Below are 14,055 nucleotides of genomic sequence, written 5' to 3'. Positions count from 1 at the left end.
TTTTACTTAAATATTACAGTCACAATGTCACAGGTTTTATTTTTCAATTGGTTAAGTCACGGACATCATTCAAATAGACCAATCAATATCAGTAGTCACGTTACGCGCGCACGTACATGATATTCTTAGTGTGGTATATATGTATCTAACAGGGCAGGTGCGCACACACCACATACCACATACCACATATAAGGCCACATACAAGGCCACACATACTAAATCAATTGAATCTATTTGACTGAGTCTATTCAATTAAATCTATTTAAATGAGTCTATTCAAATGAGTCTATTTAAATGAGTCTATTTAATTGAATCTATTATATCCTGGGTATTGAGCTGTACGTATACGGCTTATTTGATTGGATAGTTCAAATCCCTGAACGGTTCAATTTTTTGAACCGCTCATTCTGATTGAACGATATTTATACCGCTTATTCAATTGAACGGTATAGATATGGCTCTATCACATATACGTTTAAAAATATTGGCACGTGCGGCGGGGGAGCCGTACCAATACTATTCAACTAATGAATGGTAAAAATAGGGATACGTAAATAATTTGAGCGGTATATTGTAATAAACAGTATATGTACAGTTTAGGATAAATGAGCCGAATATATACAGTTATGTCAACCCATAGCAAGACGGTAAGGTATCTTTGTCATAGGCACATAGTACAAAGTATCTTATCAGATTTGTAAATGTATCACGTGTTAGTTTCACTAGTAGTCTCTAAATTACCTATGCATTAGGTATGCATATGCATTTTCCGGGTTTTAACTAGACTCTCATATCCCTGAGACGCAACAGCGTCACATAAGACCATCTTCTATCATTCCCATCATATCCAAAACAGCTTCGGGATCAACCAATCTCGACGAAATGAAGCTACACAGCTTCTTACTACCGGCCTTAGCTGGCATTGCCACTGCCCGCGCCGAAGGCCAGCAACAGAATGCTGAAGCCTATACCATCAGGCAATTAAAGACTGCAACTACCTCGAATCCTCCCTCGATACCAAACGAACTCGCCCGAGCTATCCTCCTCCAGCGCCTTAGCACGCCAGAACAACCCGCATCTCTGGGACAGCTGCCCGAGTCTCTTTCCCAAGATGAATCTATATCTTACATCAACAAGTTCGGAAAGGCACCCCGGCCACTGTTTGAAGAGACCAAAGACGCGAACGAACCTCGCCAGCTCATTATTGCTTTCTCCGGCATCACGGCTGATAAGCACAAGAACTTCAATGGCGCCATATCGCGTGTTCCTCTTGCCTTCACAGCTCCTGGGCTGAGCCGATTACCTGTTACGGGCAAGAAATCAAACTGCGCGTTCGAACAATCCATCAACTCCGATAACGAAAAGTGCTGGAAAGGGAAGACGCAGTATCTCGAATACGACGTTATCAAGGTACACACCGTCTCTTATAGATCCGGTATATTCGCAGCAAGCTGACTATCAATAGAACAAGAACGCAATCGCACAACTGGAACAAAACATCGAGTCTCTCAACGCCCAAGCCCTCGCCGGCAAGCTTGAAACTACCATTCTCCTCCTCGCACCCCCCAGCAGCGATTCCGACGAGCTTCGCCGCCGATCAGTCAAGGAAGAGAAAGTACTTGCTGAAGATGACGACATTATCGACATCCCCACGGCTGATTCCACCGTCAGTCACCCCGGCGCCAATGCCGATAAACCCTTCCACGCCTTCGGCTCCAGCCTAGAATCCTCGGCCTCCGTATCCCGCCCAGCACCTGCTCCCATCCTACCTTCCTGCTTTACCTCGCACAACGCGTGCATCACCGCGACGGACTCGTGTTCGGGCCACGGGCAGTGCGTTGATCGATGGGGTAAAGTTGACGGGGCTAAGAAAGCGTGTTTCTTCTGCCATTGCATGGCTACCAACGAGACTGACGCTCGCGGTAAAACTGGCGTGTACCACTGGGGCGGTTCTGCTTGCCACAAGCGCGATGTTAGCACCCCATTCTGGCTCTTCGCTGGCGTGTCGATTGCCCTTGTTTCTACTGTTGCCTTTGCTATCGGCCTGCTGTTTAGCGTTGGCGAGGAAAAGCTTCCTGGTGTTATCGGAGCTGGTGTCTCACGGACTACGAAGTAAGGTAGATATTTTGATATATATATACCTATTGCCGGTCGATGGTCTTCGAAATGGGACCAGGAGAACGGTATTCGCGGCGCGGGGGGGGGGGGGGATCAAAAGGGATGAATAGCAAAGTGAAGGACTCAAGCCGTTGTGTATATCACGTACGGCCATAATACACATGTATCATACGTGTATCGATACTGGGGACAAGCGAACGATTAATCAATCGAATAAACGGGCGCTGGTTAGCATATCTGTGTTTACCGTCTATGGGCGGTTCTCAGAAGGTTATTTCATTTATGTAGAAGGCTAGGTTCATAACATCAAGATTCATTAAATTGGACTCGTATTCTCTTCAGTGTTTCGAAGTGACTGCTATAGTATTCTAAGTGTTGGGTATCATAACATATTATATCTATCATATTACATCTCCATTTGGGTCCTCTGCCTCACCGGCGTAGCCCCTAAGCTATCCAACCCTCTCTGTCCGGGCGTACCACCACTAGCCCTCGCTTGATCTAAGAGCGACTGCGCGGCCACAACATTGTCTGTAGTGATACCACTCGCCATAGCATCCCCATTCTCATTGCCACTGCCGCTGCCGCTGCCACCACCTTCACCGTTTGCTGCACCCGTATTAGCGACCCCGGACATTAACATGCGGTACCTCTCGCCGGCCTCATTGAGCAGTCTCTGCACCTCCGGCTCGCGCTTAAGTATGCCCTCCCTCTCAGCGCGCACCTCTTCAATGCGCCCCCGCAGCCGCGCCATCTCCTCTTGCTTCCGACGCATGCGCGCCTTAAACTCCTCAACCAGCACGCTGAGATCTGGCAACGGCGTAATCCGCGGTATAACCGCGAGCGGATTATTTGCTGCGGCACCAAGACGTCGCCGCTGCTGCTCGCGCTCCTCGGCTAGCCCATCCATCCCCGCGCGTGTCTGCGCCGCTTCGTACGCGGCCCGCCGCTCAGCTTCCGAGTCGTCGGACTCGTCGTCCGATCCCCCTTCAGCAGCCGTAATTAGGGAGGCCATTTCTACGCGGCGGCGGCGGCGGGCTTCCCGCTCGGCTTTCTTGCCGAGGGAGAGCCCTCCATCCTCGACAAACTCGTCGAAGCCCTCGCCTAGGTCCTCGTCTTCGGCGACTAGACGCGTGTCTTTAGTGGACTTGGGCTCGTGTCGTCGCGACAGGATGTTCAGGTATGAGTCCCCAATCCCGCGATCGTCATCGGAGAGCGAAATGAAGTCGTCGGTGTCTTTGCTTCCTTCCTTAGCTAGGCGAGCGCGTCGGGCTTTCTTCTCTTGGATTTGGACTTCGGTCAAGATCGGAGTCTTCTTGGGAGATGTTGGACGTATTGTCGCGGCGTCTACTACTAGGGCGCCTTCGAGCTCGGATGGGTCTAGTATCATCTCGTCATCAGAAGTAGGTTGTAGTTTAGAAAGGTCCTGGGGCGTATTCGGAGTAGATTGTTGCAGCTCGGAGAGGTACTCTTTGCTGTATCGTGGACGATCATCGTCGTTATCGTTGGAACGCATGGGAAGCCGGCCTAAAGGTAAATTTCTGGTAATGCCCTTCTTGTAAGCGCTGTTTTCGGCTGCAGCATGGGCGAGTGCAGAAGAGCGTTTAGATGTAGAAATTTCATCTCCAAGTATCATAGAATCCTCGTTCCCGGGAGTTTCCTCAGTAGGAATTCCAAAAGATAGACGTGTGCTTGATGCCTTCTTCTTCGTCTTGCTAGACCCTGACCTTCCTCCTAGCGGCGGTCGAATTCGTAGGGGTGCATCGCCATCTTCGTCATCTTCTACTTCTGCGTTGGTATTTGTAGATTCGGATTGCCGATCGGAAGCTATTTCAAGCTTATCAACATTTATGCTCTTCCGTAGAGACGAGTGCTTAAATGGCTTATTGCGACTTGTTTTGAACGAGGGTTGTAATGGTGGTCCTTGGAGTTCTTCTGGTGGATTTAAAGATTCAGCTAAGATTATATCTTCGTCGTCATCTTGAACCGTGATCTTCCGTGCTTTTCGCTTAGCTCCAAACGCGCTCATTTCGTATAGCTATAGTGATTTGTCTGTTCGCTTTAGTATCCTAACGAGTTAGTTACGAGGTTTGATATTTGAAATATTGAAGTTCAATGAGGGAAGATTTACATAGGTACTATTATTCGCTTTGTACCTTTGTATTCTGAAGCTAGAAATTATTATCGATAAGGAATTGAGCTATGACATTATCTTATCAGCCTACAATGAGCTTGGGTTTCTTTTCGTCAATTCGTCAACAGTAACATCTTTCCTCCAACTGTCTTCAGTTTCTATAACAGACTCAAATAAATTCTGTCAAGATGGCTCCCGCACAACCCGAACTCAAGAAGGTATGCTATTCCATCGTCCTTCAATTTGCAACGCTGTGCTTACTGAGCATTTTGTAGTACCTCGATAAGAGACTGTTCGTCCAACTGAATGGAAGCCGTAAAGTCCTCGGCATTCTTCGCGGCTACGATGTGAGTTATCAAACACCTTCCTCCTTATCTACGCGACAAACTTACGCGTCATTATATGCGCGCAGGCTAAACATTACCTAGGTCTTCCTGAATATTGTTCTAGACGATGCTGTAGAAGAGAAGGACGGAGGCGAGAAGATCAGATTAGGGATGGTCGTACGTAGCTACGGTGACGACACCGCAAATACCGACACAAGCTAACTATAATACCTTAGGTCATTCGAGGCAACTCCGTGGTCATGTTAGAAGCACTAGAGAGAATCGGTGGGGATCGCGATAAATGAGCACACTAGGACATGACATGCGCAACAAATTCGAGTACGATCCGAGTTAATACCCATATGAAAGCAAGGCAGGAATGCATTCAGCTAGTTTAGAGGCCCATTTCCTGGGATCAGATGGCGTTGTGGACAACAAGAGTCCCAAGGGAGCACATACCACGATTGAGGCGGGATCGACAATTGCATTAAGTAGACCAGCACTTTATGCTTGAGAGTTCCAGGTCTGCAATATATTTGGAATCGGTTATGAGGTTTATATCACTTGCTATCAACGCCAAACACGATATCTGAGGCGTTCATATTAATCAATTGACGAAGACAACCCAACATTATTTTGAATTGGCATGTGAAGTGTTATATGACATCCCATCTAATTACCATGTGATTGCTAAGTATTTAAGGGTCAAGCAAAGCAGTGCAGCATTCTCGAAGCTAAGAATGCAGTGGTCGAAACTGGAGACGGTTACAAATCTAAGTCTCAGTAGCTCTCAATGATGACCCCTTCAATGTCACTCTAAAGGCCCAGATTATATTTTCATGAAATCAACATACTATATAACTCAAGTGTAAAGACAATGATGATTAAGTGACTTCCAGTCCTAAGGGCAAATAGTTTTATCCTAATGACAGACTTTAAATCAATAGAACGTATCAATCTACTCAAAGTGCTGTGTTAGTAGTCATTAATTCAAGTGAAAATAGACTATAAAGGGGTAAGGTTTATAAAAGCGAAGAGAAATAGCGTGGGAAAGCTAATAATTCTAATTGGATCAAAGAATTATCCTAAACAGCATAAACTTCTCATATGAATAAAGGGTTGGTCTTATGCTAGTTTGTAGATGTAGTTGCGACAGTAAAGTAGGAACTTTGTTAAACCATAAACCCATCCAAGATGATCTTAGTAACCTTAAGTACCTAGTTATTGTATTTGTACATCCCCATATCAGAGCCGGGCTTTTTAGTCAACTTTCTCATGGTTCTCGCAAGATGTCTTCTGAAATAGCTCGAAAAGACAAACAAGACTCAGCTTTCCAAGTCGGACTCCAGTAACGTATGATATGTCTTGTTCATTGTACGCGATGGATGATGCCACGTCAGAACATAAAGATTTAAAACATGGCGTTACTTAGTTTAGAGTCAATAAATAGGCGGATGATTTAAATAAGCAATTGTAATGCCGAATTATGATATGTGCTGCTTCATTATGAGATCCTGTGGACTCAGGTTATGATACTCAATTGTGTACTCCTTGGCTAAGGTCTCATATAAATGAGTTGTAATACCATACCTGTACTTTACAAGCCACCCGAGCATGATCATGAGTTGGCAAAACATTGGGTAAAAATAGTATTAACTCCGTAAAAGAATATTACGAAGGGCGTCTAGTATACTATTACTATAACATTAAGCAGTTAAAGACTCAAGGCTATATATAGCTTCAAGGTCGATATGCTATATTTCGTTACAACTCCTACTTAAATATGTTATACTCTACTTTCAGGTCTCTTGTATACAGCCTTTATATGTTAAGGCTTGACATAATGCGAACCTAAACCTATCTTCCCATCCTAAGATGCGGATTGTGACACACAAAGAGTTGCGCATGTATTATAAATCAACAAGATCAAGGACAGTGCAGGATATTTTGCTTCAACCTACTACAGTCTGTGTTCTTACATAGTAGAGCATCCTAGACTTGTCGGTATCGGCTCGTTACCCGGTGTGGTTACACTACATGAGTTCGAGTTATACAGATCGCACGAGAGGTAACACTTTCAAGATTAGCTATTTTTGATCCTTCTCAAAGATATACAGCTATCCCATAGGTTATATTAACCAAGTACCCAAGAATATGTAATCAGGCCGATATTATTTTTAAGAGAACTTTGGAATACATTTTCTGTTATAGGTAATGGGTAACAAAAAGATGCCTGCGACTTATTTTTGGATATCGGTAGCTGTTATCGGAAAGCCTTGAATTGTGGCGGTCAGACAGAGGCAACCAACCCGTGCCTCATACCAGGGGGTTAGCAACACGAAGTATCTTGTCTTAACCTGGCTATAACTAAAAGCTGTTTAGCTCTAGTAGCGCATGAGAAACTATCCGATACGGATGAGCTATTCTAAATAAAGGTTCGAGTTAATAATATTTTCCATACATCGTCATTTACCACTGATGTACATATGTGAGATTTCCAGCCCTATCTGCCTACCTGAAGGAGGATTCGACAACCTAGTAAATAGTTGTTTAATAAATAATTACGTACGATTCTCATAACCAATTGGAGGCCAAAAGCGGTCAGCCAAAGATCTACCACCCCTACCTTCGTCCCGACCTGGGTAAGACATTCAAATGCGCACCTATTTGCGGTTAGCCGCATGCTGCAACAACGTATCCGACCCAAAGGATATCGTTACACTGTCCAATCGACGGCGTCGCCGCAATTAATCACCCAATAACTTTTCACAAGCACCACAGTGTCGAAGCAAACTTATCCAAGCCGATACTTTGTTAAAAACTCCCCAGCTTCTAAGGTGGACTCCAAACGCATGGGGTACATAGACTCAGTAGTTGCGTGAGCTCTCCAATCATCATCGTAAATAGAGCGGCATCCACGGATCCTGAAGAAGCCTGAGTTGAATAGAAGCTATTAATAAACCAATCGAACGGGCATTATAATCAATTGCAAGGTGTGACTTTCATATATGCATATGTATGCTTCGCCGCTTCATTCCTCGGCAAGAACCAAGAACGCACGCTGGACACGATTATCTCCCGGGACCTGGTTTTGCTGTATGCGGTGCGACTATTGCTTACATACTTATATCACGCAGAGGTCTCTCACCTCGATGCTGACTCTCGCCTTCGAAAATGCTTGATAGATTACGGCGCTGTAGCGGTATAGCTACATAGATCTTTACTAACCTTCCCCATCTCATTCACTCGCTTCGCATCTGCATGGATAGGCTGCTGGCATCATGACTTATAACGACATAGATATTCCGTTACGTGCGTCTCCTGTAACTATCCGCTCGTGAGTACATATGTGAGCTGACTGCGTCTAGCTGCATTCATAGCGATCGACTGGGCGGGCATGACGATTGCCCTTATTCCGATAATTCTTCGTTTTTGGTTACGACCCAGAGAACCAAAGCCGCGAACAGTAATGCTCAACCTCTCTGACGGCCTCGTGCTGCTCTCGTGGCTCTCCGGCATGGTATTAATTAGCATCAACACTTGGAAGAATAATCTCCGACAGCAGTATATCTATCTTCCGCCCGATGTGCTCTATTACGGAGTTCCAAAAGAGTTATCCGCCCACCTCCTCTACGTCTCATGGATCTCTCTATTCTTCATTTACATCTCCCTGTGGGCTGCCAAGTTTTCTCTTCTCTCATTCTTCGCCGATCTGCTGCGTCTAACCGAGAATCGAGCTGCCCGTATCATGCTTATCTGCGCAAGCGTGTTTGCCAGCTGTACCTTCGTGCTGCACATGGTGCTGTTATCGGCGTGGTGTTCGCCTGTTAGCGGGAATTGGAATATCGATGGGCATCTATGCTCTGCAGTCCACGATATTAGATCCGTGTCTATATCCACGGCCTCAAATATCTTCACGGACCTCATCATTCTCACCATCCCCCTCTTTGCACTGTGTACTATGGGCCAAGAGCGCCGGGAGATAACCAAGACTCGGATAGGAAAAGCAGAAATAAGTGGGATAGTATTTGTGCTATGCATGGCAGCGTTAAGCATCGTAGCGGCTCTGGCGCGATGGATAACGTTAATGCTGGTTCGGAATGCACCCAAAGCTGACATCACTCATACCATTGATGTATGGGCGTTGGTGGAAATAGTGGCCAGTTTGGTGGCTGTCTGTCTGCCAAGCTTGCGGTCATTCCTCAGGAAACGAAGACGGCGTTTTCAACAAATTAAATAAGCACTTGATTTACACAGTTAAATATACTCAAATCAGCTAATGAGATATTTATTCTTTTGCAATTCAGTTTATAGTCCAGTAATTGACCTTTTGAGAAAAGCGTAAAATATTCAAGGGGGACGACATAAGTATCTAAAACTTAACTCCGCCACGTTAAGCTCTGTCTAAAGCACCGTGGGAGATATATGTCAATAACAAATTGCGTGGTGCTTGCAGCTCCATGCTATGGTCAAAGTGATAGCCGAGTGAATCGATTCGAGTTTCAATGTCGGGGTCGTAGACGTATACGAAGGACCCGACCCGGCGAGTTTTGCTGCTACCCACAACGAGTCATTCGGCATCTAGATTAAGTAGGTACCTGCCTTTTATAAGGCAAGTATTCGTATTATACTTATCTCATGGGATGGCTCTTGCTTATAAAAGTATATTCGTACCAGGTAAACTTGCCTGTGATCGCTTCAGACATGTTCTCGGTGCTGTGATAGAGACTAGGCAGTTCGCTACATATACAGATCAAGGCTACCAAGAATTCAATGTTCTTTTAGTAAAGTAACCCATAGTTGCTCTATTCGAAGCTTTAAAGTAAGAATTATTCGAGCTAATAAAATTGCTGAAAGATACGGTATATGAGCTGTAGTTGTATATTGACTTGATCTACTAACTGTATGAGTGAGGAGGGAGGTCTTATATATACATTCCATGCCAAAATACCATGTACTGTACCTGAGAGTAGTCCCTTGACCACTCATGTCAACAAAAAGTTCCCAAGTTTTCCTAATTCCTGTTTGATTATGCTTTATACTCCTATCTTTGTCACCTACTACGGTAAATTCCAGTATGGAAAGCTAAATTGCGTACTTGGAGAGCCAAATCCGTGCCGTTAAGGCACAGACAGCTGAGATGAAACGACAACACGAAGAAAAACAGCGACAACTCGAAGAAGTAGAGCGGCAATATAGCAATACAACAATAATGGAATATATCACATATTACCATAAGTTTGTATTTACAAAATTTGCCGTCGAATTAGATAAAGCTCGGACGTCAAAATGATCTATAACTAATCCGGACTCCAAATATTGTCTAACAATTTTGTTGCCATGGGAGGGCTTTTTAAAAGATAACAGGTGCATCTTTACATCATTTATCCTGCGTTCATTAGCTCCACCAGAGCTTTCAAAAGCCAGAGTTTCATACGTACCCTCGCTGAAAGTATAGTAAAGAAAAACATTGCAAACGAGAAGGACCTGGAATCTTTTCACTGCTTCGGTGTAGAGAAACCGATACAATGTATCATTGAGCACCTCGAAACTGAGGAAGAGTTTATAAATGCCTTCAACATCGGAGATGGTATCATCTTTGAAAATCACGCCAACGCTATAAACGACGCGACCCACGAAGTACCAAGGACGCCAGGTCAGATCTACTTTTGTAAGGACAGCAAGAAGCCGAACAAACGAAACATTGCATATGCCATTGAATACAAAGCACCCCACAAGCTCACTACAAACCATTCTAGCGCGTGCCTTCGTGCGGGGGATTCCCATGGCCAGCGGCGCTTGAACATCGTCGAAGATGTTGTGAATCGGCTGCGATCATATAAACCTTTCATTATATGATCGAAGGTCGACTTAAGTATGCATTCTTGACAACAGGCGAGGCTATCGTTTTTCTTAAAATAGATTGGTCCGATCTAGGCACGCTTTACTATCACCTTGAAGAACCTAGCCATGATGTTGCAGCGCACCCAGATAGCCTGGGCTACTGTACATCAATAAGCCAGGTCCTTGCATTCAGTCTTTTAGCTCTCAGTTCACTGGAGCAAGAACAAGACCGTAGGCAAGAGCAGGATAAGCATCGGTTACTAATAGAGAGCCTTAAGACATGATCTGTAGACTACGAGATGTTGTTAAGGTCTATTCCAATAACCGAACGGCCAGCACCCTCCTCGACCGATTATGCACCTAGTATATATAAGAGTGTTTATCGATCACCTATTCTTGGAGGTAGCAAGAAGAAGCCGAAGAAATTAAAAATTGGCGAAGATGGTCCGCTTGTTAGTAATTACGGCAGGGGCCAAACCCCGAACTCATCCGACGATGAGTCTGAGACGTATTTACCGAATGGCCATACCCCGTCTCATTCGATAACTCGCAGCTGGGTTAAGCAACAAAATCAGTCAAGTTCAACAAAGCAATCTCATAGCAACGGCACTTATAGCCCATTTTCTCGTCGCCAATACTGCACACAAAAGTGCCTTCTTGGACTGGTCAGAGGGAAGTCGTTTGATGATAGGTGTCCTAATGTCACGTTGCATCGATAATAGGGCAACGATAATCGTCATCCCGTCACTCACTCCCAATGGCTTCTCCTCCTTGAAAAACAGCTTGAGCGGACCTTAAACGATAGAATAGTAAACCCCGAACAGCAAGGAGCACGGGGCGCCTTCTTTCAGGTCACACTACTCGAGCATGGCTACAACTTTGGAGACTACAAAATACCTTAAACACGAAGAATTGGTGTATGGTCGACTTATCGATGCTCAAGGCACTGATGTACCCGTATTCTTGGGCTCGATTGACCTCCGTAAGATCTCACGCACTTACTACTACAGTCTACGATATTGGGGTGCGAATTGTGTACATGATATTTTTATCATGGGGCGGCCCGAGTTTATGTGATTTGGACTCTTCTACCATCACCTCTACAAATCTTGACCGGGATGTCATTCGATCTGTGCAAGAACTACATAAAGCAGGGGTGGTACATAAAGATGCCCGCACGCCTAATTTCTTATGGAATCAAGAAAACGGTCGTATCATGGCGATAGACTTCGAGCGGGCAGTCTTGATGGATCTACCACAGCCATCTCTTACCCGGTTGATACCTAGCAAAAGAAAGCGAACACCACAAGCATCATCTTCTATGGTTGTGGCTAAGCTAACTCATCAAGATATATTTGATCGATTGGTAGCAGAAGATATCTTATCGGCTGAGTTCATGTTTTATTACTAGATAGGCGAGCTAGCCAGGTAACTTAGGAAAGCTCTTATTCCGATAATCTTATTTCAATCAATCAGATTATTAAGTATTATATTGCAATAGCTTCTTTTGTTAATATTTACTTGTGCTATCTTCGTATACTTGATGTGACGGTGCTTCGCTTTAATTAACGCGCGAGGTACTTCCCGTTAGCTGTGCAATCCATCAAGACTTAAGTACTCCCTATTTGTAGGATATTTTCAATTAAGAAATGAATATTTAGTTAAAAAAGAGTAGCATTAAATCAGTATGTAGTGGAGTGTAATATTTAGGTAGTAGCTATAATTTTACATATTAGTAAAATGCCCGTTTTTTTTATCCACAATACCTACATGGCAATATCTTTTTACCTTTGGAATAGCCTCAACTTATTCAATTCTACCAGTTTAAATGATGATGTAAAGCGTGTATGTTAGATGATATTTGACTAGCTGCTTGACCCGTTCATGCAAGCCCTCACGGGGAGTCAACGGGAGTACACCCTTTACGTCACAGATAAATCTAGCCTCCAACCTCTTGATTGACTAGTCACACTTCAGCGCACGTCCGATGAGCTTTTTGTAAAATCAATTGAGATATTTCAGTAGAGAGTAAAAAGTCTAATAATTAGTATTGTTTGATAGAACTCGTTTTACATGAAATTTTTATCCTATTTGCATACATTTCAGACCTTATGCGATAGAATGGCAGAGGGAAAAGTTGCCAACTGCGGGCACCAAATACAATCCGTCCCCCGGCCGCGGCATTGCCGGATGTATTATATAATCTAGCTTGGCTTTATAATTAGTAGGTGTACCTAGGTATACTCCTATTTTACATCCCCGGGTATTGTCTCTTGTACAATTGTTAACATTTATTTTTATGGCTTCAAGAAATCAAAGGAGCCATCTTACTCTCAGCTGCGATGTCTGTCGCCGTCGCAAAAGCAAGGTTAGTCATTTCTCAGTAGTTGTTCCAAGCGGTCCCAATCAGGCATATCGTTTACCAATTTCCAGTGCAACCGAATGCGCAACGGGTCATGCCAGAGATGTACAAACGCCGGGATAGAATGTACTACAAGCAGCGCTAAAGGCTCCCGTCCCTACTATCAGACCTCGAAAGAGCAGTTTGAATTGATGTCAGCAGTCGTTCGTCATTTTCTCCCTAACGTATCTTTGGAAATTGAAAATCTGCGGCGCGTTGCCTCAGGTTTGGGGCTGCAAAGACAAACCTTGGTGACAGGTTACCCTCCATCTGTACGAGGACAGATACAGCCACGACATGACCTACTAGGGGCCACAGAAGCTAGCGCTTTCTTGACACCTCAAGAATTCATCATATCCAGTAGTCAATCACAAGTCCCTGATCTTCCAACCATTCCTTCAGACCCTCAAAATCTCCAAGCCGTTCCTGTGCACGCAGACATCGACACGTTCAATAAAACAGAGCAGGTTGTTTCACCTCCACAGTCCCCCTCGTCGCTAGAATATACTGGCCGTCATATTAAGCTAATCGCAGACGCTACAAATAACCTTCGTGGGTACTACATCCCCCTTATCTGCAGGTACACCTGCTGATGCTACGATACAGGATTAGATAACGGGTCAGGATGGGCGTCCTTCTTCTGGAAATTCCATTCGGATTTCTTGTCCACCAACGGAAGTGTCGCTTCGAGTCCTCTTTCCGAATACATGGATGGAAGGCCAGTTGCGGTGATCGTACCAAGAGACCTACCACCTAAAGCCAAAGTTAACGACGCCGCTAAGAAATTCTTCCGTGAAGTTAATAGTATTGTATATGTTTTAAACTTTGAACAATTTGAAGATATAGTAGAGACCGTTTACGACTTAAAAGAAAAGTCTAGCAATGCAAGCGTAGCGATTATGCTAGCGGTGGTAGCTCTGGCGGAGGGCTCAGACCATGCCTTCAACCAGGCATATTATTATTTAGACCATACGGTCTCCGAGGGAAGCCTTGAGAGCGTCCAGGCAATTATGTTATTTGTAAGTGGATTCAATATGCATTTAAGAGTAGTCACTAAGAACGAATAGTCTCTTTGTCGCCTTAACAGGGGTGAACGCAATGCAGGCTGGGTTTTACTCGGATGTGCTCAGCGTATTGCGCAATCCCTAGGCTTACACGAAGGACCAGTGGACCTACCTCAAGAGCGACGTCGCGTCAAGGAAATAAAGGCCATGTTATGGTGGTCTCTCTAT

At 44.6% G+C, this 14,055-nt stretch overlaps 3 protein-coding genes across 3 annotated transcripts; 2 read left to right on the top strand and 1 right to left on the bottom strand.

The window, feature by feature from the left end:
- Positions 1-882: 882 nt before the first annotated feature.
- GL218_07753 (uncharacterized protein) lies at positions 883-2,116 on the top strand (the record flags this gene model as incomplete). Its single annotated transcript, XM_033584526.1, has 2 exons — positions 883-1,410; positions 1,466-2,116. The coding sequence occupies 2 exons, from the start codon at positions 883-885 to the stop codon at positions 2,114-2,116; spliced, it is 1,179 nt and encodes a 392-aa protein (XP_033441159.1).
- Positions 2,117-2,524: 408 nt separating this feature from the next.
- GL218_07752 (uncharacterized protein) lies at positions 2,525-4,147 on the bottom strand (the record flags this gene model as incomplete). The annotated part of the gene is made up of 1 exon (XM_033584525.1): positions 2,525-4,147. The coding sequence occupies one exon, from the start codon at positions 4,145-4,147 to the stop codon at positions 2,525-2,527; it is 1,623 nt and encodes a 540-aa protein (XP_033441287.1).
- A 293-nt stretch (positions 4,148-4,440) lies between these two features.
- Positions 4,441-4,883, top strand: GL218_07751 (Small nuclear ribonucleoprotein G; the record flags this gene model as incomplete). The annotated part of the gene is made up of 4 exons (XM_033584524.1): positions 4,441-4,470; positions 4,528-4,599; positions 4,681-4,755; positions 4,815-4,883. The coding sequence occupies 4 exons, from the start codon at positions 4,441-4,443 to the stop codon at positions 4,881-4,883; spliced, it is 246 nt and encodes an 81-aa protein (XP_033441157.1).
- Between the last annotated feature and the right edge of the window lie 9,172 nt (positions 4,884-14,055).

The sequence above is a fragment of the Daldinia childiae genome, assembly GCF_008694065.1.
Source record: "Daldinia childiae strain JS-1345 chromosome Unknown Scaffold10, whole genome shotgun sequence".
Taxonomy (NCBI): domain Eukaryota; kingdom Fungi; phylum Ascomycota; class Sordariomycetes; order Xylariales; family Hypoxylaceae; genus Daldinia; species Daldinia childiae.
The sequence above is the reverse complement of the archived record's forward strand: the minus strand, read 5'-3'. Positions and strand labels throughout refer to the sequence as shown.